The sequence below is a fragment of the Neovison vison genome, chromosome 3 (assembly GCF_020171115.1).
Source record: "Neovison vison isolate M4711 chromosome 3, ASM_NN_V1, whole genome shotgun sequence".
NCBI lineage: Eukaryota > Metazoa > Chordata > Mammalia > Carnivora > Mustelidae > Neogale > Neogale vison.
In genome coordinates this window covers 171180168-171205597 of record NC_058093.1, presented here as the reverse complement: position 1 = coordinate 171205597, position 25430 = coordinate 171180168, and the positions used below count along the sequence as shown (strand labels likewise).

At 48.7% G+C, this 25430-nt stretch overlaps 1 protein-coding gene across 3 annotated transcripts in view; it reads left to right on the top strand.

Moving 5' to 3' along the window:
• CABLES1 (Cdk5 and Abl enzyme substrate 1) overlaps nt 1–25430 on the top strand; it is a 111542-nt gene that overhangs the window by 73191 nt on the left and 12921 nt on the right. For all 3 annotated transcript variants that reach the window (XM_044243280.1, XM_044243279.1, XM_044243281.1), the window contains 3 exons: nt 15754–15850; nt 17181–17337; nt 18332–18435. In XM_044243280.1, the coding sequence (XP_044099215.1) occupies nt 15754–15850; nt 17181–17337; nt 18332–18435 (358 nt within the window). The remainder of the gene's footprint in view (nt 1–15753; nt 15851–17180; nt 17338–18331; nt 18436–25430) is intronic.

Here is a 25430-nt window from a genome sequence, read left to right as displayed (position 1 = left end):
GCTTTGTAAATTTTCTGATGAGCAGACATCCTAGAATGAACTGCCACTTAAAATTAGGATTATTTTCACTAATTGTTTGAAATCACTATGCTCAAATAATGGAAGTATTTATACCAGTAAATTCTATACATCCATATTTTACGACACTTTAGCTCATGCCTGTACAAACTAGTACCTTCTGCTGGAGTTCTCTGTGTGACTGAGACTCAAATCTTAGAATTGCAGGGCTGGAAAGGATTTCAGAGATGACGTGGCCTGGCCTCCCTGCTTCATAGCTGGGGCCCCTCTGGCTCAGGGGTGGACGCCCAGCAGAACCAGCCCCTCCAGAACCCAGTACTCCAGCCACCTTAGCCCACTGACTTTGTGGTTACTGGTCGCCATTTTTCTGCTGTGCTCACACACATGTACTGAGCCACAGGTGCCTGATTATTCCAGACAAGCAAAAACACCCTGCTTGAAAGGGATGATGTCCAACTCCAACTTCATCATAAGGAAGTTTTAAAAACAGGAAACTCAGAAGTTCATCCAGTGTGTACTTGAACCTCTTTTACAAAGCATCTATCAGGATGGCCTTATCTCTTTCCGGCTCTGTTTTCTGGCTTCTCATGCTGCGCTGGAGCTTCCCAAGTCTGGCTCTCACATCTTGGCTGGACCTGCCTCCCACCCTGACCCCGAAGCTTTATTCTTGGTTTTAAACTGAAATGAGCACACACTTTGCCTCCAGGCATCCATTGACCAAGGCAGACAGGCCAGTCTCAGGAGAGGTTTTACTATTTATTCATATACTCATTCATTCATTTCTTCTGCCCCTGTGGGTGGGTACAGGCCTTGATGGAGGCTGGGAGGGTATAGGGATGAGTAAGACTTACACTCTAGGAGCTTATGATCGAGCCAGAAGCCAGACATGGAAACAACCAATCTAGCACAACTGGGGACCCCCAAAGAGGTGTTATGGAGTGCTTTAACTCCCCCCAGATCTTTATCAGCACCCACATTTATAGGGAATCTACTATTGGCAGTAAAAGCTAAGAGTTTGTTCTGTGAGTCTCATCCCCTTCCAAGTATATTGCCACCCGGGCCTGCCTCCCGGATAGGAATCCGGGTACTGCTGCTGCACAGCAGGATTCACTCATTCACTCCATAGAACCCATCGGACCTACTATGTGCCAGGCAGTGTTCTAAGCAGTAGGGACACAGTGGTGAACAAGAAGATGTCCCTTAGCTCGTTACCGTGTGAGGGCAGGAGACCATCAGACCCGAGAACCAACAATGAAATGAGTCCTCAGCTTTGAGCAGCTTGAGCACAGAGGAAGGTGCTCAGGGAATTGGGACCAAGGGATCCGGGAGGGCTCCCCAGAGACCAAAGCTCTTCATCAAGATGAAGAAGTGTGAATATGCCCCTCCCCTTGGGGAAGGGGAGGGGCATATTCCCTCCCCGGTGACTTAGGAGGATATAGATGGCCTGGCCCCTTGTGAACTTCTTGGGGTTGGGGTGGGGATTCTCGGTAAGGCCTGGCATTGAGAGAATTGGGTAAAGCACCATCTCAGCAGTACTCCCACTGCTGACCCACACTGCAGCAGTTTGCTCTAGGGGGCAGGGGAGGGGGTGGAGACCGAAGTGGGCTGTCCTGGGATGTCCCGGCCACAGATCCATCACTCAGCCTGCCCCAGGTCTCAGTGTGTACCGTGTGGAGGCTTGAGGAGACTCTCCAGAGATCCTGCACACTCCGTTCTCACCCTTGTCAATTTTGCTAGTGTGGAAGCTGTTAAGTCTGGCCGAACGAGGAGCTTATGAATGAGGCATGCTTTTCACATTTTCCATCCACCGACGATCAGCTGCTTCTAGAGCTCCTATATGAATAATGAGTCTCCATTCAGTTTTTTAAAATTTGAGACTTTTTTTTTTTTTTTTAAAGCACCGGTCTGGTGACTTTGTAGCTTTGTTTGGTACATGGTTGCCTGGTGAGGGCTGGATCACCCCAGAGTTGACATGCAGAGTTTGGGGTCATTTGGATGCCATCAGGTTAACACTTCCAAGCTGACAGTAGTAGAATCTTCACAGTGATTTCTAGAGTCCCTGCTTGAAGCAGATTGTCCTGGATGTTTAGTGAGTACCGCAGTCTTCAAACTGTTCTTTCCTGCCTTGATTTATAGGTGAAGATTCTTGAGAAAGAGTCTGTGTCCTTAGGATTCCCCGACCAGGTAGTTCTGCATGTGTGTGAACATGATAACGGTAGGAACACATGCTGAAGCATAAAATAATGCTACAGTACATCAAGCACTATGCTGAGGGCTTTTATACATTCGTTCATTGCATCATCGCCAGAAGCTCAAGCGCTGGATTCTGGGATGGTCAGTTTGCGGATACGAGGTTGGGGCAGGGACTAGCTTAGCAATGGCCAAGGTAGCAGGGAGGGCGAGCAGGCAGACCGCAGGCTCTGGGTTCCGCCTGCTGGCTCGGATCCTGCTGGCAGTGACCGGTGCAGGATGCTGGCTGGCTAGCGCGTACCTGGATGTTGGTGGAGCTCAGTATATGCCCTCAGAGGGCCACCTCCTGGGGACCCAGTGGTCTTGGTGCTGGGTGGTGACCTTCTGAAAGCCGCCAGTTAACCCTGTGGCCTGGCTACTCCAAGGGCAAATTGCAGGTATCTCTAGGGGGAGTCTTGGGTGAAAATAATCTACTATTGCCCTCACCTGAGGGTTTGTTGGCTAGAGAATAGGGTCTATAGAGCGGAGAGGAGGTCACATGATGCAGGTGTCCCCGTGGTGCAGACAGCCTGGCTGCGTGTGGGCGTCTCTGGCTCAGGATCCTGAAGTGTTGCTTGCTCAGGTCTCCCCAGTACCCACGCAGCCACGGCCAGGTCACCCACAAACACCACCAGGAAGCGATCGAGGGACTGGTAGGCGTCTTCCTCCTGTCTTTACACTGTGCTGGAAGATGCTGCTCTTTGAGAAGGTGTGCTAAGTAGTTACATCAGCACCAAGCTTGTCTTCACTTCACAAAAGGGTTGGTGACAGGGTTTTTTGTTTTGTTTTGTTTTTTTAAACATGGTTTTCTTGCCTGCTTAATGAGCTCTCTTCCTTCTTAAAATATCATTTGCTTTATAGAGTTTGCTTGCATACGACATTTCGAGAAATCATCTGTTAGATAAAACTAGGTGCTTCTAATAACTGTCCTCCGTTCCTGCTCTTAGAGTTTAGGAATTCAGAGTCTTGCTGTGGCTCTGCTGGGCACGAAGGGATGGAGTGCAGGACAGATAGGCTGAGACGACAGGCTCCTCCCTGACTGTTGGTGGGGAGGCGATGGACCTGGAATGGTCCACAGAATGTCCAGGAAAGACAGAGAAAGCAGTATAGATACCCAGGAGTAACCCAGTGGGAGGCAGTGCAGCGGGGACAAACATGGAGCCATGCTCTGGGCTGCCTCTGTGGAAACGTGCTGGATGTCGCTACCCCACAGTCACTGGAAGCTCTGACCCCCAGCTCCACTCCATGCTATTCCCGCCTCCAGCCTCCACCTGAGGACTTCTGCGCAGGCTGCTTCCAGGTGTCTGGGAAATGTAGTCTTTGGCCTTCCTGGGTACTGTGGGCCCATCTGTGGTCTCTGCCATCAGTGGCTCACTGGAGAATCCACCTGTCCCCACACTGAACCTGTGGAAGCCACCAGAAGACCAGGCCTTAACCTGGCATCAGTCCCAGAAAGGAACCATCAGGAAGTAAGGGACCCTTTACTCTGCCCCTCACTGCCGCCCGCAAATCTGCTTCCCTGAAAGAAGAAACTCTCAGTGTTTGCAAACAGGCATGTAGTTTGTAAAGAAATAATGACAAAAAGGAACAAAAAGACCTTGCAATTAGCCAGATACTCACTCCAGCCTTCATTCTTTCTCAGGCTTCTAAATTTTCCTGGGTATTTTTTGGTTTCATCTTGGAGAACTTGCCCTTCCTTTACTATTTCTCTAGTATGGATCTATTGCTTCAAGTTTTCTTTTATCTGAAAATATCTTTGTTTCACTTTCATTTTGTTTTTACTGGTTTTTTTTTTTTTTCCCAATTTTATTGAGAAGATGATGTCTTGTCAGACTCCATACATCTCCAAATCCCAGGCGAAAGCAGCACCCCCAGCCCTGGGCCCAAGACTGGTGCTGCCAGCACGTCTCATCCCCTTCCCGGCCTCCTCAGTTCTCACCAGTGCCTCTGCTGGCTCCTGACTGAAGCGCTCAGCTGGGTCTAGTGTTGAGTTTAGGAAAACAGGACCGAAGTCAGATACCTGGGAGCCCTCGCACCCTGGGTGTTTTTTATTTTTTGTGACTCTAGGTTTCTGACTCCTGCTGAAAGCCTCTTTCGTGATTTTCTAGATTAATGAGCACAGAGACAGGGCCTTGGGCTCTGGCCTCACTTCTCCTCTCAGACCCGTCTTCTTCCCCGTGGCTTCTCATGTTGGCCTTAACAGGATGCCCGGCCCCGTAATAGGTTCTCCTTGCCTTTGGGGCTTTTATACTTGGTGCAGAACTTGAAAGACTGTTCTTGTCCTTCAACCCATTGGAGCTTCTTACTGAGGGAACGCAGACCTCTCTTCAAGGGCCCTTTCTCAGGCCACAGTCACAGTCCCCCTTAATGCCCTGCCTCAAGGCCCTACTAAGATGCCACTTGTGTCCTGTGGTACCCTTAGGCCTGTCCTAGCACTTAACAAATCTATTTTTGTAATTTGTCCTTAACCCTCCTTGAGGGTGTCGATTGTCTTAGTTTTCAAGGCATTGCTCACACTGCAGTGTGCTTAGTAGACACGGTAGCTGTTGAATAAATGAATATAGCCAGGATTTCTGAGGACTGTGCCTCCAGACTTTTGAGAGTGGCTGATTTTATGGATATGTCATTGCCCCCGAAAATGATGGCCAGACTGTCACCTTCCATAGGAGCAAGTGCTCTCTGGAGTCCTCAGCCTGGCACCCCATCCCTGTGGGTGTCTTGATAGGAATGGCAGCATGGGACAGGCCGGAGGGGCCTGGAAGGTGCCAACAAGGGTGAGCGGTCATGGGCTCCGCACCCGCTTTTCTGCAAATAGCTGCCGTGGCCACGGTGAGAGCTGCTAAGTCTGCAGTGACTAAAGGGGGTGTGAGGCTGCAGGCGCTAAGCCCCAGCTAGGTTTCCTCCCCTGACCTACCCAGCCAAATGACCTCCACATGTAGCTTCACCACCAGTGTATCACTCATTTGGTGCTCTTGGAGTTCCTCTCAAATACTAACACCCTGAATATTAACCCCAGGAATGCCAAGGGTCTTTTGCTGATGTCACACCTGGTCTTCCCAAGCCCCATCAGGGTTTCTTTTTTTTTTTTTTTTTTTTAAAGATTTTATTTATTTATTTGACAGAGAGAGATCACAAGTAGGCAGAGAGGCAGGCAGAGAGAGAGAGGAGGAAGCAGGCTCCCTGCTGAGCAGAGCCCGATGCGGGACTCGATCCCAGGACCCTGAGATCATGACCTGAGCCGAAGGCAGCGGCTTAACCCACTGAGCCACCCAGGCGCCCCCCATCAGGGTTTCCTAGCTTTAGCTGGCTTGCTTTTCTAGCCCTTGATCAACATGTGATTTTTTCCTTTCATGTATACTTAAAGCAATGGACATCTTTGGGTTGACTTTATATCGAGTTAGAAGGGGGTGGTTTTCCCAAAGGGCAGTGGGGAGTTTCATCTCGTCACTGGTGCCCTTTTCATGTTGGATGAAGTGACGCTTTTGCTTTGGTCTTTCTCATCACCAACTCACACCTTCTTCACACATTGGTGTGTAGTTTGGTCCTTGCTGTCCAGCGTTTTCTGGGGCCTAGCATGGCCAGGGGCATGTGTGGGGAAGGTGCTGGAATTTTCTTGCATGCTTAGATTGAAGACTGGCGTCAGGCTGCCCTAACTCCTTTTAAGTAAACTGCAATTGGGCCCCCGAGTCCCACTAATCATTAGCAGGAGTGAGTTGTCACTCATAACGGCAGGCCTGTGGGCTGAGCTCAGTGAGCAGAAACCGCTTCCAAGGGTATATAGAAGCCCCTTCTTGACATGAGGGTATTGCCACTTCTCCAGGCATCCCCAGGCTAACTCACCAAAGGATACATGACCCAGAAGGTTCGCCACATAATGCTATTTCACATCAGTTCAGTGGTAAGGAGCACACTTCAAAGATAGACATTTAGAGCTAGAAGGAACTTGGAGACTGTTTAGTCCTGTGGTTTTCAGACCTTTTTTTTTTTTTTTTTTTTTTTAAGCTGGAGAAACCATTCCTCCAATACAAGTTTACACAGAATCCCCATAAATAAAATAGCTAACCACAGAGTTATTCCAGAAAAGTGGGTGGGAATGAGAAGCCCACTCATTTTTACTCCGTCCTTCATGATCCCAGTAGGAAAACCACAGCCCTCCATCCCTGCCTTCAGGGCTGATGGGCAGCTGAAGCCAAGGAGCATAGGTTGCACAGGATAGAGTTGGTCGTCAGGCAGACTCTTCAGTCCCAGCAAATTAATTAGCTTTGCTGGTGCTCACTCGTCTGTAGAACTGGCTATGTTGTCAGCCTTGGAGTTTTGAGAGTATCAAAGGAAGTATTACATATGAAAGCTTTGAGCAACCTGCCAGGCCGTATGTAATAAGTACTCATTAAATGTCCACTTTGGTTCCATTTTTGTCCAGTCATGGAGCTGTTTCATTGCTCTAAGTCCGCCCAAGCGTAGCAGGTCTCAGTCCAATTTTTGATGAGTTAGCCAGCACTATGTTTCTGCAAACACAAAGGATTCATCTTCAGATCTGCTTTTATCCGGTCTTTAAATTGTTTTCCTTAGTGGTACATGGCTTATTTTTAAAAATCTAGAATGTATGTGAGAATGAAAGGAAGGTAAAATTCACTGAGCCTTTACCTCCTAAACAAAACCTTCATTAACATTTTGGCCTATTTCCTTCCAGTCTTTTTTTTTTTTTTTTTTTAAACTTCTTATCCCATAGTACACGTGCTTGTATGGGATACGAGGAGATGATTGTTTTGTTTTGATCTTTCTTGCTGGTGGGAAGAAGCTTTGCCAAATCCCACCTTTCAAAACAAGCTATTGGAAGCTGGTCACTGAGAAGAGGAACAGATGTTGCCCGTCTCTTTCACTAGAACTGTAACATCAAACCTTCCCATAGCTGTAAACACTCTTCTCAGATTAAGCTTGTAAATTATACTATTTTCTGGGAAAAGTCCCAGCCTTAAACCGGCTCCTCTTCTCTCAACCAGCAGTTTGCCAAGGCCTGATGGAGTCTTTTTGCCTTTTATCCACATGAGTCACTGCCTTCTCTTTTCTAGTGTAGATCTGTGGTTTGGCGTGGCAACCCTTTGCTTACAAAATAAATTGCAAGTTAAGTTTCCTGACTCTATTCAGTAGGCAGACCCCACTTTGATACAGCTCATCCACACCTCTACCGAAGACCATTGCCGCCGCCTCTTGTACCCCGGCCCTGTCCTCTGGGCTGCTGTGCCGACACCCTGGGACCAGGAGCTGCAAAACAATTTAAGGGTTGAGAAGTGGAGAGAGGGGAGAAACTATGGACAAGAACAGCTTAGGAGTAAGGATCCTGGGGTCCTCAGAAGGAAAAGGAGCCCCAGAGAGGGAGAGGGAAATAATGCGAACTTGACCCCCTTTAACATGTTGTTCAAGGTCAGCTCCAAACCAGGAAACCATGAGAGAGACTCCACTTTTTCCTATTTCTTTCCCCCCCTTACACCCTCTGACCTGTTGCTCCTATAACCAGAGCTCTTGCTTCGCCCAGGGCTAGTTTGGTGACATTATAGGCTAAAAGAGCACTGTGTGGGCGATCCCCGTTTGTAACATAGTGTCAGTGGGAAAATGCATTCCAAGTTCCAGACAGCCAGCTCAAAAGCTTTGGAACAACCACTGGGGCGTGAGAGACTGCAAGCGTGGTATTGAGGGCCAGTCCCAGGACCATCTCTGCATACGGGAACTGAGACAAGTGCCCAGATGCACTTTATTTCCTGAAACAGACATCAGTAGGTATTTCTGTATATAGGGATCTGATTCAGAAGGAAGTAGCAGTGAACCGAGTTAACTTGTGACTCAGGGTTATGTAAAGTAACCACGCTGGATGATTCTAGCTTGTTGATGTGTGTGTAGGAACGGACCCATTCAGATAACCAGACCTGACTAAATGATAGTGACTGGGTTCGCTTACTACAGATGTATCTGAGACCATGCTGTGAAGGAGATGGCTTCCCAGTGCAGCACAGGTTATCTCTGGGGGTGTGTTTTAAAATAACAGTGTCCAGGGGCACCTGGGTGGCTCAGTCATTTGAGTGGCTGACTCTTGGTTCCAGCTCAGGTCATGATCTCAGGGGCATGAGGTTGAGCCCCACATTGGCTCCGAGCTTGGCAGAGAGACTGCTTGAGATTCTCTGCCTCTCCCTCTACACTCCCTCTTCACCTCCCCTCTCACTCTCTCGTTCTCTCTCAAATCCTTTATTTTTTATTTTTTTATATTTTATTTGCTAGAGAGAGAAAGAGGGGAGCGGTAGGAAGAGAGAGAAGTAGGTTCCCTGCTAAGCAAAGAGCCCAGTGCTGGTCTCTATCCTGGTCCTGGGATCATAACGTGAGCCGAAGGCAGACACTTAACCAACTGAGCCACCCAGGTGTCCCAATAAATAAATAAATCTTAAAAAAATAAATAGCAGTGCCCACATGGTATTTGTTTATGTCCTTAGCTTTTGGCATGGGGGCCTTTCAGATGAGGTCATCCTCTTGGGTCTGTTTCCTGAGTGTTGATCACTGAGAGATCAGCCGTAGAGAACAGCTGCTTCTGAGAGGGGGCCTGGAAGCCTGAATGCCCCCTGCCATCCCACTCTTCCTCCCTACCCACTTTCTCCCAGAACATCTCTTTCTTGTTGTGGAAAATTACACATTCACAAATTGTTTCTTTCCTCACACCAACCATATTCCCACACAGAGACAGATTCTGGAATGATCTCAGAGATGAATCATGCCGTTATCCGGCTGTTTATAGGAGCTGCCTTTAGACAAAGATTTTGGTGTAAGCTACATTAAGACCGCTTCATTGTCTGCCCGTTACCCTTGGGGGGCTGGCTTATCGATGGAGTGCTGAGTGTGAGGCGCAGGCCTTGTAGACTAAAAGCTGCTTTGATTTCATTTTTTCCTGTCATCCCTGGGCTTGTTCCATTGACTCTGAACTGTGGTGGTGTAACACTCTGCTCTGATAAAAGTAAGCAGACCCAGTCCAAGATGGCAGCTGTATTGTATCTGAAGAGGCGAGACATAGGACTTCTTAAACTATGATAAATACTTAAATCACTGAGTTCCAGTTGATGCATAATCTCTTAATTAAAATTAGCTCACAAGTGGTATTTCCTAATCCAGCTTTCAGGCTTTGCTCTCTGCAGTAAGTCTCTTTTTTTTGAAAGATCTAGCAATCCTATTAATATTTAACTAGCTTTTAAATTATTTATGCATCAAAGTGTTTAAACTATTGTTGTCCCGTAACGAGCAAGTGCCCAGTGGTGCTTCTGTTTGGCATTACAAGGTCTCAAGTTTAGAGCACCATTAAAGGATCACAAGTGGCAGTCAGGCCATCCTGGAAGCTAAAAGCCCTGGAAACTAGTTAATTGGATTACTCACACAGTTCCATCTACTTTCCAGGTGTTAAGTATTTAAATCATACCTTTCTTTTATTAGGAGTAACATTGGTTCACTAATCATATACTCCTTAAGAGAAAGGGCTTACCTTAAACTTATTTTTTTTCCTTTTTTTCTTTTTTAAAGACTTTGTCAGAGCGAGCGAGCATGTGTGCATTCGCAAACAGGGGAGGAGGGGCAGAGGGAGAAGCAGACTCCCCGCTGAGCGAGGAGCCCCATGCGGGACTCCATCCCAAAACCCCAGGATCATGACCTGAGATGAAGGCAGACATTTAACGAGCCATCCAGGCATCCTGAAACTTCTTGTTACTTAATAGGGAATCTAGTTTGATCAGTTCCATGCATTATGGCTCCATAAGTATCAGAAAATGTAATGAAAGATCATTTTGCCTGTTAAAAGCGATGAAATCGGGAGTTGGCCATAGTGTGGTGGCAGTGACCTAGGTAATCCCCTTGGGGTACCAGGATATCTAGATGGGCCATGGGCTCTGACCAGATGATTCCACAACTGCAGAATCATCTGCATTTACTGTTTGCCATGAGAGCTGAAACCAAGACAGGTCTGGCGGGGGGATTTGCAACCATCAAAGTCACAGGCTTTTAAGGAGAGCTACACTCAGTGAATGTGGTCCCATCCTAAGAAGAATAGGGTTTCGCTCCACAAAGAACCAGCCTCTGTTTCTGCCCCTTGCTTAAGGGCGTAACTGCTGCTTGGCTGTCTACCCAAATGCATTTTAATCTTCTGTTTTCATTGCTTCCCCCATCTTCTGGGAGCCCCTGCACCGTCCCGCCTTAAATCATCTCCCAGCCACCTCCATCCCCACCAGCCAGACTTGGTAAGAAAACCTTTGTGCTGGGTTTTCAAAGTGTGTCTGTTGCTTACAGCCTCTGCAAAACAAACTTGAATAGATGAGAAATGAGCTCTTGCAGCTAAGTAGGTCTGAGCTATAGCGTCACCCGGGCCTGTGGAAGAGAAGAAAACAGACCCTTGCATTGTCCATGGTTCCTGACCGCTGCTTCTGTGAGTGCATTGGTCCAAATGAGATCCTTCCCTATGACCTGCCTAGCCACGTCCGTCTGTGAGTGCGAGCTACCGCTTGTAAACCGTAATGCACACAGCTTTGGCCAGTATCCACATATGGTATTTGAACTTGCCTCCATGCCATTTTTAGAAGAAGGCAGAACATAAATTAATATTTGGACTCTACATGTATCTGGGGAAAATAATCTCCTAGGCTTTTCAAAGAAACTGGAAAGTCCGACTTCATTCTGCTTTCAATTACTTACAGCTGCAGTTCCATGTTCTCCAGTTTTCTCTCCTGCTCCGGGAGGGTTAATGCTGGCTTTTGAGCCAAACAGATATTTCTGTTTTCATACACAATTTTAATGAGAATTCAGGACAATGATGTTAGAAAGAAAACATGAAGATTTTATGATGACTCCCTGGGGACTAATGCTTAATCCTTTTTCACTGAAGTTTTTAAAAGATTCTTTCTGGGTGAAGAAGCAGGACCGTTCACAGTTCCCTTCTGTAGGCAGCTCTTCCTGGCTCCCCAGACCGGGGGTGTTTGGGGCCATAGTCTCTTGCTTGCTTTACAGTCACGCCTACAGTCTTAAGCAGCTGCCTTACCTGTAAATCAGGTGGCTCAATGTGCATGCAGTCTCTGTGTACATTGGTCAAAATGGGCAAACAGCAGCATTTTCATGTGGCTCGTGTTAATATAAAGTTTCAGCAAACACTTAGCTAAGGAACCTAGAAAAGTTTATCAGCCTCTTTATGAAAGATGCCATTTTCATATGCCAAAAACCTTAATATAGAGACAATAAAAATCTAGGAAACCCAACATACTGACCTAGCTTAGATGAGATCCGTGGCTCGATCGGTGGACATGCACGTGCACACAGATGTGTGTACAAGTGTGCTCCTAATTCAGTGCCACCAAAACGGCAGCCTGGAAGTTAGGGACAAACTCTTCTTGAGTGGGAGACAGAAAAATTGGAAAGTCTGCCCTCAGCCACTGCCATGAGCTATGGGTTTTCTGGAGCAGATAAACATTTATTACCACGTGGATGAGGTTTTGAGGTTCAAATGGAGCAGATAGCAGGGCACCAGATGTGGTGTGCGGAAAATGTCTCATCTTTAAAAAAAAACTTAATATGAACTATTAGTGCCCCACATCCCCAAGACTGAAGGGAAATTAAAACAGTTATCACTGGGCATCCTCCTCTCTCTCCACCAGGATGTGTAAAGGACCTGGAGTCTCTCTCACGCCTCAGATTTGGGGGCCTTGCTGCTCTGTGCCTCACCTAGGATGTGCATTTTTTCACCGTCAGGAGCCTTGTTCCAGAATGTTGAAGGGGTGCGGGGTGTGGGTCCCCTTTGAACACGAGTCCCACGGTCGTTCTTTCCTTCCCCATAGAGGGTGATCCTGTGCTGGCTCCATCTGCAGGGTCCTGCCTGTCTCCCACCTCCTGTGGGACACCTGACACAATATCTTCCCCAGTGAGTCGGGCCTGGAAAGTAAACACCCGGAGGCAGTGGCCAGGCTGCTTGTGGAAGGTTACTTGGTCCAATACAGTAGCTGCTTGCTGTGTTACTAGCTTACTAGCTAGCTGTTGAAATTTAAATTGACTGAAATGAGGGGTCCCTGGCCGGCTCATTCGGTAGAGCATGTGACTCTTGATCTTGGGGTTGGGAGTTCGAACCCCACGTTGGCTATAGAAATTACATAAAAATCTTTAAATAAATAATAAATGAACTAAAATAAACAATTCAGTTCCTCAGTCAAGTGATCACACTTCAGGTACCCCATTGCCATATAGCTGCTGGCTAGCACACCAGACAGCTCCGACGGAGGATGTGTCCGTCTCTGCAGGAAGCACTGTTGGACAGGGCCGGTCTGTACGAGCAGTCTGCATTGTTCCTAGGAGCAGTTGAGGGTGGATCCACTGCACTCCAGGCCTGTTTTCTGACTCAGCTTGGCCTTAGTTACTGAGAAAGGACAGTGATACAAGTGAAGGGCTGTGGGAAGTGATGGCTACAGGGAGCAGACCCACACAGTCGTTCTCGAGAGATGGGTTCCCATGGTTACGTGTGGTGGAGCTATGCCGGTTACCCTTTGTCCTCTGGGTGGTCTGGGGTGTCCCGAGGTGCTAGAATACTCACTGGATCTGAGAACCCCTGTTTGTTTAAGTGCGTTTTGGGATTTATCTCATGAGAGGCATCTCGGCTCTTTGTGCACACATGAAGTTGAATGCGTGTTAGGGCTGCATTTCCCTCGGGGACGGCATCAGGAAGGGGAGTGTGGTTTGAGCATGGCCCCTGCCATCTTTGTAAACCAGCTCTGGTGAGGCAGCAAAGAGCCAGGCTACCTGGCTTCTTCAAGTAAACACTGCACATCAGACATTGTGTAGGTAGGACACAAACACAGAATGAGCCTCTGTCCCTGCCTGCAGCCAGCTCTCCATTTAGGAGCACCCTTAAAATGGGCATATTTTAATATCCGTACTTCTTTGGGTTTTCTTACCCCGTGAAGATAGGCCCTGCTTTTAAATTAGATTCAGCCCTAAATAACATTCTCTGTCTGGCAGAATGGAAACAAGGAGACAGTTGTTTGGGAGTTGGGAATTTGAGGCCCGTGCCCGCTGGTTTGTGCTTCCGGCAAGGAGGATGCCCTGGAAGCGAGCCGGAGATCCTTTCATGAAATGCGAGGCGCTGCTGTCTTTATACCCGCTCCCCTCCTGGGCTCCCACGGCCATCCCCTTTCTCCTTGCCCGCCATGGCCACTTTCGCCTCGTTGCCTGGTTCAGGTTCTTGCTGTGTCGGCATTTCCCTTTGTGAGGGCGGCCGCCTGGACGGCTCCCGCAGAAGGCGGGGCAGCAGGGTGGGTGGTCTCTGGCGTGGGCCATCCCCAGGTTCTGGTGGCCTTACTGAGCCCCACTTTGCTCCCCGCCTGCTTGCCTGGTCTTTCCAGCTGCAGATTGGAGATTCGGACCTGGAATGCAGGTCTCTGTTCACAGGGCCTGTTTATAAAGTGACGTGACTTTAGTCATCCTGGATCTCACAGTCCCCCCACAGAAGAGGCACCCCCCCCCACCTCGGGAGAATGCAAACACATGCCCAGAGTCCTCCCATTGTTCACAGTATGCTTGGAGTGCTGGATGGGATGGTCTGCGCCTTCTAACAGTGTCTACAGCTCTGTGAGTTACTGTCCTATTCTGTACCATCCCTAGCGGGTGAGCTTGATATCTGGAATTACCTGAAGTCATTTACAGTCATGTACAGTTTGTGGTCAGTAGGCTGGGGGGAAGGGGGAAAGCCCTAATTCAAGTAATAGTGTTTAGAATAAAAATATGTATAAATATAAAGCTTGCAGACTGGGATGGGCTCCAGAGAGTTTGAGCATAGCAATATTATGGTGTCCTAAGGAGACTACTTTAAAAAATGCAGTACTTACTGGATGCAAATTTTGGTTATTCCTTTTTTTAAAAAAAGTCTATTTGTTTGTTTTTGAGAGAGCGAGACTGTACATACGTAAGCAGGGGGGAGGGGCAGAAGGAGAGGGACAAGCAGATTCCCCACTGAGCATGGAACCCACACAGGGCTGATCCCAGGGACCCAAGATCATGATCTGAGTCCAAAATCAAGTCAGATGTGCCCCTGGGCTATTTCTTTTAAAAGTGTCGTTAATCACACTGCTGCATTAGAGGTAGGCTTATAGAGCCAGCAATAGATGAACTAAATCAGAGAATCCCTGTTTTCCTTCCCAGAAGGGGAGGCTCCTTGTCTCTCTTTAAGGAAAGAGCTACTCACCCAGCTCCCTCTCTTTCCTTGCTCACCCAGCTCCCTCTCTTTTTCCTTGAATTCTTTATCTTTGGCCTGGAGAGTCTTGCCTTTATGTTCTGTATGTTCTTCCTTGGGTTGTAGGAGCCCGCCCTTGAATGTGGGGCCTCTCTCCAGGCCACGCAGCAAGAACACTGCCAGCCTGAGATGACTTTTGACTCACAAGCTCCACATCCTAGGGACAGAAACTGGAAGACAGTCCTTCCTAAACATGACTGCATTTTAGAAGCCCCTGGCAAGTGTTTAAAATGGACACCCAGGTTGCCCCTCATACCAGCTGAAACAATGTCTGCAGGTGGGATCCAGGCTGCACTGGTTTGTCAGAGCCCCCCACATGATTCTAATCAGCAGCCAAGCCCGAGGACCACCGTAAGGAGAGGGATTGTCCTTGACAATGTGAGCAGTTAAACGTGAGCATAACCACAGCCAGCTCAGTCTTGCATCAGTTGCAACGCTGTGTTCTAGAAACCGCACTGGATGCGAACCCCATCTCTACAGCCTCCTCTCCTAGTGACCTTGGCAAACCGCTCAGCCTCCTGTGGGTTTTTTGTCTGTAAAAGAAGTTAATGATAGCAGTACCTGTCTGATGGGATCATCTTAAGGTATGGCAGAGACGATGTGTAGAAGACTTCGTAAATTGTGAAGTGCTGTATAAATGCTGGTTAGTGCTGGAGACTGTTCTTTTATAGAAAGACACTCGTGTTCTAGGTCCCCTGGTGAGGTGGCTGGGGTGGCTGGGGTGGCATGAATTCCTTTTTTACCAGAAGTAATCTCGGGAACTGTTTAGGGTAAGAATTCATTTCTCTCTTCGTAAAAGGGGCGGTGAGGGGAGATGGTCTCTGCCAGCTTTAAAATAAAACCAGCAGCCTGAGCCTAAGAGAACTACTGGCCTCGTGATGCCCAGGGACTCGTGATGCTCCCTGGCTTCCTGTTAGCAGACTGCAAGCGGAGGGGCCTTGCTCAGAGGATCGCCAGAGGTCCTTCGGCTTCTGAGCCTGCCTTTCATCTTCAGGCTTTCCGTTTGCTTGGATTTCATTTATATCAAAGTGGATGAGACAAGGTGGAATTGCCTCAGAATGTTGTTAACCGGCCCCGAGGAGGGTCAGAGGGATACCCTGTTGGCTGGAGCCCATGTACTCGTTTTCATCAGTGTGATTGTGGTGTCTTGTGTAGTAAACATCATCGTGGCTTTTTGGGGTATAAACCAGAGCATTTTCTCTTGGGCTTGTCCTCCCCAGGGATTTGAAGTTGGATGGAGGGAAGCAGTCCACAGGTGCCGTGAGCTTGAAGGAGATCATTGGACTTGAAGGTGTGGAGCTGGGAGCTGACGGGAAGGTAAGGCTTCCTAGCTTCCAGTCCTCGAGTCTGTGCCAACACCACCAGGGTGGGTCAGAATCGGAGGCAGCATGACAGTCCACAGTGGTGGATGAACCAGGTCAGGGCCAGCCTGTCCCCACTTCCTTAGCATGCACTTGGGAACCCACCAAGCCGGTAAGGAAGTAGCAGCATGAGTATTTCTCCACCAGTGCCATTTATGATGGAATGCAAGACACTGACAAGTATCCCCCACACGACATGCATGTTCTGAACCGAGTGGCTTGGACATGCTTTAGCTGATGGTGTCACCATGCTGCATTCCTGCTACTAGGAAGTTTGTTTTGAGCGTGGGGGCTGGGGAGGCTTCCCACAGTGCTGAGAAGCTGAGTTTCTCAGCCTTAGTGAGCACCTAGCGGGAAGACCTGCATTCCTCCTTACATGCAATCCAGTGAGCTGCTGCCTAGAAGTCTGAGGGGTGAAGATTCAAAGATGAATTTGACCATTTGGTGCTGGATCCAGGCAGTCTTTGTAAGCCCTTCAGAAGCCCATTTATGGAGATGATGCAAGTATTTGGGGAAGCCATCTCAGGGTAGTTTGCTTCCAGCTGAAGCTGCTGGGGCAGCCACTGACCTCCCCACCTCCCCTCTCCCAGAACAGTTGGTCACCACTGTGTCCGGGTGTCATCAGCCCTTAGCTCACAGGCAGGCAGGGGTGTATGAGAAGGGCTTCTCCAAGTAGGTGAAAAGAAAATCACTTGTTCTGTGTCATTCCTAAAGGTTGAGTGTCTACATAGGAATGAGGGAGGTTAAGCTAGAGACAAGCATCAGAGATCACGTCTGCCAACAGAACATACAGGGATGTTCTGTGGTGGCATTAATTCCTTCATTATCAGCAGTAATCTCGGGAACTGTTTAGGGCAAGAATTCATTTTTCTCATCTAGTAAAAGGGGCAGTGAGGAGTGTCTACACAGGAATGAGGCCACAGCCCCTTATCATTATTCTTGGGGCCTGATGTGTTCTGGAATTCTGTACTCGGTGGGTTATAAAGCTCGTGTGGTGTTCAAAAAAGAAAAAAAAAGTGTGGTATGTGTCTTGGGTATTACACAACATTCTAGTACTTCGGGGATAGTTCTCAAACACACTGCTCTTTCTACCATATAATGTGAATATTCACACAGAGTGTGATAAGTTAAAACTCTTTCTAGCCTCAAGTCAGTGGAGATTAGGTTTTTGCGCAAATAAATACCAATCTCATTAGATTTTAGAAGTGCAGATGTAAGAATTTGAATGCACACCTTTCACGGCTTGGAAGTAATTAATTTTGTCCGTTTTTGTCTTCACCTTTTAGACTGTTTCCTACACGCAGTTTCTGTTACCCACAAATGCCTTTGGAGTCCGGAGAAATACCATAGACTCCGCCTCCTCCTTCTCCCAGTTCCGTAACCTGAGCCACCGCAGTCTCTCCATAGGACGCACAAGCAGTACCCAGGGGAGCCTGGACACAGGTAACCTCAGGCAGGGCCGGGCAGCACGTTGAGAAGGTGCTTCCATGCACTGTATGGGCGGGGTCTCCCTTTGTACAGACTGGAGGACAGAGGCCTCTGGATAGAGCGTGAGCCCATCCCACAGGCCACAATGACTTTGGGACAAGCCCAGTTTCAGACCATACATGTTCACAGCTGGTCCATGGGGGGACCTTAACCAAGGAGATGTTTCACCTACCAACTCCCGAGCTCCTGCAAGGAGAAATACCGAGGGCATCTGCACCCATAGACATGGCTGGACCATCCCCTCCCCCGCCTCTCCCCACCACTCAGCTCCTCACCTCAGCCTGGTTCTTGCCGCTGTTTTCCTAGTGTTCAGATTTGGATCAGGTGTGAGAACTTTTTGGTGATTCCCCTAGTGGGTGAGCTAACGCTTATAGCTTTGCCTCTGCAAACCTTTGTAAGGTGCGAACAAGGGAGAGAACTGTATGAAGCAGCATTATGTCCACTGTCAGAGAAACTCCAGATGACGGGGAAGTTCCTCGGGCCTGTCCAGGTGCGGAGTTTGGAAGCACTGGCGTCCGCTCTGACCTGTGTGCAGACACAGTAGCCCGCCTGGAAGCCTTCACACCAGAAGTGAGTGGCCGGCGAGGCAGGACTCGAGTGACTCATTTGATCTGCAGGTTCAGCAAATGTTCCTTTCTCGGTGCCCCATTTTGTAACCCAAGTGCCTGCTGCATCGTTCATGCTCATGAGGTTTTGTGCTCTCCCAGGTCTGGGGAGTGATACATAATTTTCTACACTGGAGAACCTGTCAGGATGTTAAGTATTGGCGACCCCTCGAGTTGGGGGTACCCTTCACTGGCCTGTAGGGATGTCTCCTGTGGGGCAGAGTGGGCAGCGTGATTCTGGTCTCAACAACCCGAGGCCCTAACTTTAGACTTGGCATTCGCCCCACTGCTTCTGCTTCAGGGAGTCCAGGACCCCTATTGATTATTTTGTGTGGGATCCTCAGGTAGCGACCTGGGAGACTTCATGGACTATGACCCAAATCTCTTGGATGACCCCCAGTGGCCTTGTGGCAAGCACAAGCGAGTTCTGATCTTTCCTTCGTACATGGTGAGTAGCGGTGGAGAGACGGTCTGTGTGCTGACCCCCTCAGCTTCACCCCTGCTGCCCCCTCAAGCGTGCTCACCTTAACAGGTGGCTGCTCTCTGGCATCAGGGGGCTGGTTCAAACACTGCACAGCCTGGGGAGCTTCTGTGGAACTCCCCAATGTGGGATGCTCATGGCTCTGTCTGGAGTTCCCTGGTGACTGTAGGCCTCCACATACACTCCAGGCAATCATGGAACTGGGCTCTGGATGACAGAACTCTTCCTGGGGGAGTGAAGGTAGGCCACCGTGGGCGTTAAATGCAAAAACTTCCCTTGCTGTTTTTGCTTCATGGACTCTTCCTTTTTTTCCCTTTGTGTAATTTTGGTTTCTGCTTTTGGCTGACCACCATTTCCCACCATTTGGTCTGCCATTTCTCCAGACACCCATGGGGCCTGACTGGGTCCTGTGTACCTTCTTGGGGCAGACTTGCCCCAAAGCAGTGGCAGGCGGGTCCCAGGCAGCCATGGGAGGAGGGGAGAGCTGGGCTTACAGGAAAGCTGCCAGGTCAGGCCTGCTGCACATGGCACCAGGTAGGAGAGCACCGACCCAGAATGCTTCCACCCCCCTCCCTGATGGGCCCAGAGGAGGCGGGCGCAGCTGAGAACATCCTGCTCTGACTCCCTTGCTCCTCCCCAGCCCATGCCATTCTCAGCAGCCCTGGCCTTGGGAATGAGCAAATGGTCCTTTTTCTCTTCTGGACTCTTGTGTCTGCGGAGACCAGAGTGGGACCCCATTTACTCAGAGGGCCCCTGAACACTCACTCCGACCTGAGAGTTTTCAGTGCTGGGCTTCTACCCTCCAGTCTCGCTTTCTTCCCTGAACATTCAGCAAGTATCTGCCATCAGAGAAATACCAGGCAGAACACAGGTCCTTGCCAGTTGCTTCAGCATATATTCTATTCTAATACGCCATGCTGTGTCAGAATGAATTACCGAAGGCTCTGAGTTTTAAATTGCCCCTGCTTCTCACTCTCCCATCTTTATTTCCCACCTCCTAACACAAAAAGCAGAACCAGAGCCATGTATGTTTTTTTTCCACCCTGTGACTTGTTAAGGTTAGTTGTTACTTTTTACAAAACCAGGCCTTATTCATGTAAGCTAGCACATAATAACTGTTTAATAAATGACCAGAATCACCGCCCTGATGTCAAGGAGGAAACAACTGGAACGCCATGACTTGTGTAAGAATAGTATTCTTTATGTTATTCATTGCCTTATTTACTAAGTAATGGGCAGGAAACTGTGGCTTGGGGAGTCTGAGTGAGGCCGTCACAGTTGACAGACAGGAAGTGGGGGGCCGAGGCCAGAACTCCTGGCTTGGTGCTCTTCTCACTCGGCCTCTGACTCCCACATCTCTCAGCAGTGGGGGGCAGAACAGCCGAACTCAGGGGGAGGACGCGAAAATGACTTTTTGGGTCAACGGTTTAGCAGATTTCTAACTAACGCAGAGAATAAGAGAGGGCACTGTTTTTGACTGGAGTTTGGCAGGGAGCTCTTCCCTAGGTAGCGTTATGTTTGGTGAAAATGACCTCTCCGGTAGGCCTGGTGACAGACTGGTGCCAGATCTTGTTTTGTTTTGTTTTTTTCTTTAAATGATGTCACTGTGAACTTTAGGGTTCTGGGCCACAGACTATGTGGGCGCGCCTGTGCACATGAGCGATTTCTCCTCTGGCAGTGTGCTAGATGACTTGCCAAGTCAGCATATATGTCCTATCCTCCTTGTTTTATGGTCCCAACTGGCTCATTTTTCATCTCACGAGGTTGCATCTGCAGCCTCTGCTTCCTGTATGGTACGTGTTTTAGAGAATAAAATGGCTTGTGAACCACATTTTCTGGTCAGTTCCATAAGGTGTACATCTCTTCTGGCCACAGAGATTGGTACTTTGATCAGATACGGGACATCCACTTTTCAGCATCCTCCTCTGTCATGGCCATGTGTGTCCTGTGTCACAGAAAGACTCAGACTGGCTCCCAGAAGACTTCTCTAGACGCAAGCATGCATTACAAGGCTGTCTCGCATACATCGAACTTGCACGAATACATGTGGGGGTTTTGGTTTTGGCTTTTGTTGGTTTGCTTAAAGATACAGAATTTGCTCATTCAGCCAGTATTGACTGAGGCCTTATATAGTGGAGAACAAACTGGCCACAATCACCATTTTCCTCAGCCTTACTGTGCATAGAGAAGTCAGACAGTGAGCAAACAGCCAAGTCACTGCGGTCATGAGGAGGGTAAGGAAAGTGCTAGATGATGGCAGCAGGGCATAGAGGTGCAGTTGGGAGGTCAACCTTAAGGAAGGTCTCCCTGAAGAAATGGCATTGAAGGGAGTGTGAGGAGTAAGAAGGAGCAGCCATTCCAGGCCTTGGTGGGAAAGGCCCCTGTTGTCTTGTGAAGAGGTGAGTGAAGGCGGGTAGGAAATTGGTATTTTTAGCAATGACCTTCCCTCTACGCGTAGTAGGAAATTGGTATTTTTTAGCAATGACCTTCCCTCTACGTGTGTGCAAATGAGCATAGCCACGAGTGGAGAAGGCAAGCCATAGAAAATCATCCTGACAGGTTGTCCATACTTACTGAACCCCAGGCACACGGAGCTGTGCTTGTAATAGGCACGAACTACCAGGGTAGACAGAGCTACGGTTACTTGACCCAAGTAACATGGTTACTTGAAAACCCTCTTTGAGGCTCCGGGGCCCATTTTGACCTGTGAGTGGGTGGGTGGGAGGCACTCAGCCCAGACAAGCTCACCCAGCTTAAAGCTTTTCTCCTGGGCTGTGAACCCTCATCATTGGCAGGGCGCCCCCTGCAGGCAGATGTCAGGCCTGTGTGAAGCCCATGTGGCCAGCTCCTGTCCGTCCCGCAGGGCTTCCTGGTGTGGCCTTTGCTAAAAGACTGGGCAAGGGTGCTGGCCAGGTGCCAGACTGCACAGCATTGTCCACCCCCCTTCATATTGGCCCCCGAGGCCTTTGAGGTCCTGCTGCCAATGCCTGTCTCCCTTAGGTTGCCAGCACAGTTAAGGGGAGGCCAGCCCCGTGGAGGCCTCAAGCTTGGGGCCCAGGGGCTGTTGTCTGGGGTCTGTGGGTGCTCTGCATGGCATTTCGGGGGCTGAGATGTTCGTGTGGCTTCTGCAGAATCAAGCAACCTAGAAAGTGACAGGCTAAACCCCTCATCCCATTACATCCCCCAGCCATCATTTGTTTTCTCTTTCTCTTTTCATGTTAGGGTGTGATTTATATATGATCAAACACACACATTTGAAGTGTACAGTTTCATGAATTTTGTTGCCTCTGCTTTAATCAAGATAGAACATTTCTTTCCCTTTGGAAAGTTCCTTCCCTTATATCCTGTTCTGACATCTGTCACCGTAAAGTAGTTTCACCTGTTCCAGTGCTTGATGTAAGTGGAATCCTATACTAGGCACTTCTTTAAAAAATTTTTTTGTTCTTCTTTCTTCACGGAATTTAATAGGTGAGATTCACTCGTGTTGGACATTATCAGTAGCTTGGGGGTTTTGGGGTTTTTTTTTTTTAAAGATTTTATTTATTTGACAGAGATCACAAGTAGGCAGAGAGGCAGGCAGAGAGAGAGAGGAGTAAGCAGACTCCCCGAGAAGCAGAGAGCCCGATTCGGGGCTCGACCCCAGGACTCTGGGATCATGACCTGAGCCGAAGGCAGAGGCTTAACCCACTGAGCCACCCAGGCGCCCCAGTAGCTTGGGATTTTTTTAATTGCAGAGTAGGTTTCTCTTATTTGGACGTACCCCAGTTTATTTATCTCCACCCCCGTTGATGGACATTTGGGTGGTTTCCTGGGAGGGGACACCTTGAACATTGCTGCCATGGGCATTCTTACACAAGTGTTCCGTGGACATTTTCATCTCTCTCGGTTAAGTACCCAGGAGTGGGCTTTCTGGATCCTAGGTAGGTGATGTTAACTCACCAGGATGTGGCTGGGTGTATATTTTCATTCATGTGTGTTCTAAGTACAAGATAAAAAGGCCACTCGTGGCCACAGTTGCCATGCCTTCAAAAGTGGGAGAGTTCCAGAGGTGAACATTTCCCTGAGGCCTAGAAAGAAGCCTGTCATGTACAAAGTTTTTAAGTGGGAGCCCTTTAGAACTGCCCTTGCATTCAGAGTGACACAGGTTTTTAACTGATCTGTGCAAGTCCCTCCCACTATTGGCCTCTGGGAAAGGGCAAAGGGGACACTTTGAAGTAAAAAAACAAAAATTCCTGGGGCAGGTCTGGAAACCCAAGTCGCAGCTACCCCTGTGGTTTTGGCCCTGAAGTTTCTAGACAGTGACCACAGAGTAGGAAAGTATGTTGAGCCTCCTGGCTGCACACAGGTTCTCGCAGGGCCTTAGCCTAATTGATGGTGTTTCTCAGTGTGGTGAGGGTGGGCGCAAGGCCTCGAGTTGGAGCCGGGTGCTTCCTGCTCTGTGCGCCGCCTGCCTTGTCATTAAAGTTTCGCCAGAAAGTGGTTGCTTATCATTAGAGCCTGGCAGCTGAAGCCAGTAGTGGTTTTGTTTTTTCTTCCCTTTCTGGGTGTGGAGAGCAATTAAGAGGAGAAAGTAAGCAAAAGAGCTGACTGAGATAATGCCAACAAAGTTAATGTTATTTGAACGCATATCTGGATCCTTTTCCTGTCTCAGGAAGAAATCCCTCTCAGACTGTTTTGACATCAGAAGGAAAACGGACTAATAACCTTTACTATAGCTGTAGGTATGTAAATCTCCAGAGGACAGGTCTTGATCTTGATAAAGTGCCTATTCATGTGTTTACTTAATACTATAATCTAACTACTCCTAGGAAAAAAACGCCTCCATCCTACCCCCAGGTCCCCCACCCCCAACTCCCAGCGTTGTGGGAGTATGTCTTAGAGCTTTTTCGGCACAGTCTGAGATGCTGAGCAGTGGGAAATTCAAGACTCAATAAAAGGAAGGCAAAGTCAACCTCCTGTGTGGCGGGTGGTTGGGCTCTGGTTTCCCACACCATATTTTTTTTGTGCTGAAAGCTGTCTTGATGACTAGGTAGTTACCTGTCTACAGGGTGGGTTTATAGAGAAGCTAAAGCAGTGTGAGCCCCAGGGGCTCTTCCCCGTGTAAGGCTCCTTCCAGGGCCCTCAGGTTTCAAGGTGCTTGAAGCTCATTCAGTTTAGGAAAAGTAGTAAGTCATTACAGTGAAACCATTGCTGGGCCTTTCCTGAGACCTGGAAGGGCCTTAGAGCTTCCCCAGCTCTCGGGAAGATCTGCCAGGCACTGCATAGGAGCTGAGAAGTGGGATCTCTGAGGCCTACTAGCTTTCGGTGCAAGTGTGAAAATGCGTTCTTGAATCCTCTATTGCATTGTGGTTGGGTTTGTTTTTACGCTCTAGGGCTTTTTTGGGTTATATGTGACAGCTCTATTGGATATATTTCCCATAGCATACAGTTCACTTCTGTACAGTGTATAGGGGCTCCTGGCTGGCTCAGTCGGTAGAACATGCTCTTGGTCTAGGGATTGTGAGTTCAAGCCCCACATTGGGCGTAGAGCCTACTAAAAGTGAAAAAAAAAATAAAGTGGGGGCGCCTGGGTGGCTCAGTGGCTTAAGCCGCTGCCTTTGGCTCAGGTCATGATCTCGGGGTCCTGGGATCGAGCCCCACATCGGGCTCTCTGCTCAGCGGGGAGCCTGCTTCCTCCTCTCTTTCTGCCTGCCTCTCTGTCTACTTGTGATCTCTCTCTGTCAAATAAATAAATAAAAAATCTTTAAAAAAAAAAATAAGTAAAGTGGTTTTTTAGAACATTCACAGGACTGTGCAGCCATCACCATAATCCATTTCGGACGTTTTCATCATTCCCAGAAGAAGACCTGTACCCTCAGCCCTCCACCTGCTAAGCCCTAGGCAACCACTAATCTACTTCTCTGTCTCCATAGATTTGCCTGTTCTGGACATTTCATAAAAATGGAATCATATACTATGCGGTCTTTTGTGTCTGGCTTTTACTTCGATAATGTTTTCAGGGTCCATCCACGTTGTAGTATGCGTCAGTATGGTGGGTTTTTTTCATCTTTTCTTACAAAAATAATACAAAATGAAATACTGGCTTTACATTGTACACAAGATGCCGTAGCATCTGCTTCATCACTGCATGTTTGTCTCAGATTTGCAGTGACCATTTTGTGTCTCTACCGTGCTCCTCCGGGCTTGGTTCATCAGCTCCTGCTCTGAGGTGACCACTTAAGGAGCACGTGTTTTACAAGTGCATCCAAATACTGTGTGGTGTGTGTGTGTGTGCGCGCGTGCATAAGTGCCCTCAGGGCCACACCCACCCGGTGTCTTCTGGAGTGAGTGAAGACGCTACTCTAGAAGTTTCTGTATCTTACAAATGCCTGAGACCATGGCCCTCCTGGGCGTCTCCCAGCATCTCCACGTTGGTGGTGTAAGCCTGAAGCAGTAGTAGTTTTTCCTGAGTTTCTCTCCTTGATTTGCACATGGTTTCATTTTAGTGAAGGAAACTAAAGAGCTGCTCCTCTCAGGGCAAGGGAGGGAGTAAATCCAGGGTCACAGATTTGGAATCTGATGGGTAGAAATAGCAGGAGATGCTGCCCCAGGCTGCAAAGGCCCTCCACTCATTCCCACGGTTTTTCTCGTGATTTACTATCCTCTTAGGGAAAAGGAGAAATGCCGAGAAGAGCCAAAATGCCCAGCTGCTGGTCGTTAGATAGATGGAGTGAGGGCGGCGGCCGCTCGGCTGAACGACCTGAGCGGGCGCCCATGGATGTGGGGCAGGTGGTCAGGTGGGAGAGCCCCGGCTGTGCGGGGGCCGTCAGGGCTGGAAGGTGCTACAGGGAGCCCTGCCAGTTAGCCATCCTTCCCTTGGAACATTCTGCCCCCGGGAGCTCCTGTGACCTAGAGGGGAACCGTAGCTGAGTCTACAGCAAGAGCACATCTGTTCAGAACTGCTCGCAAGAATGCCTGGGGAG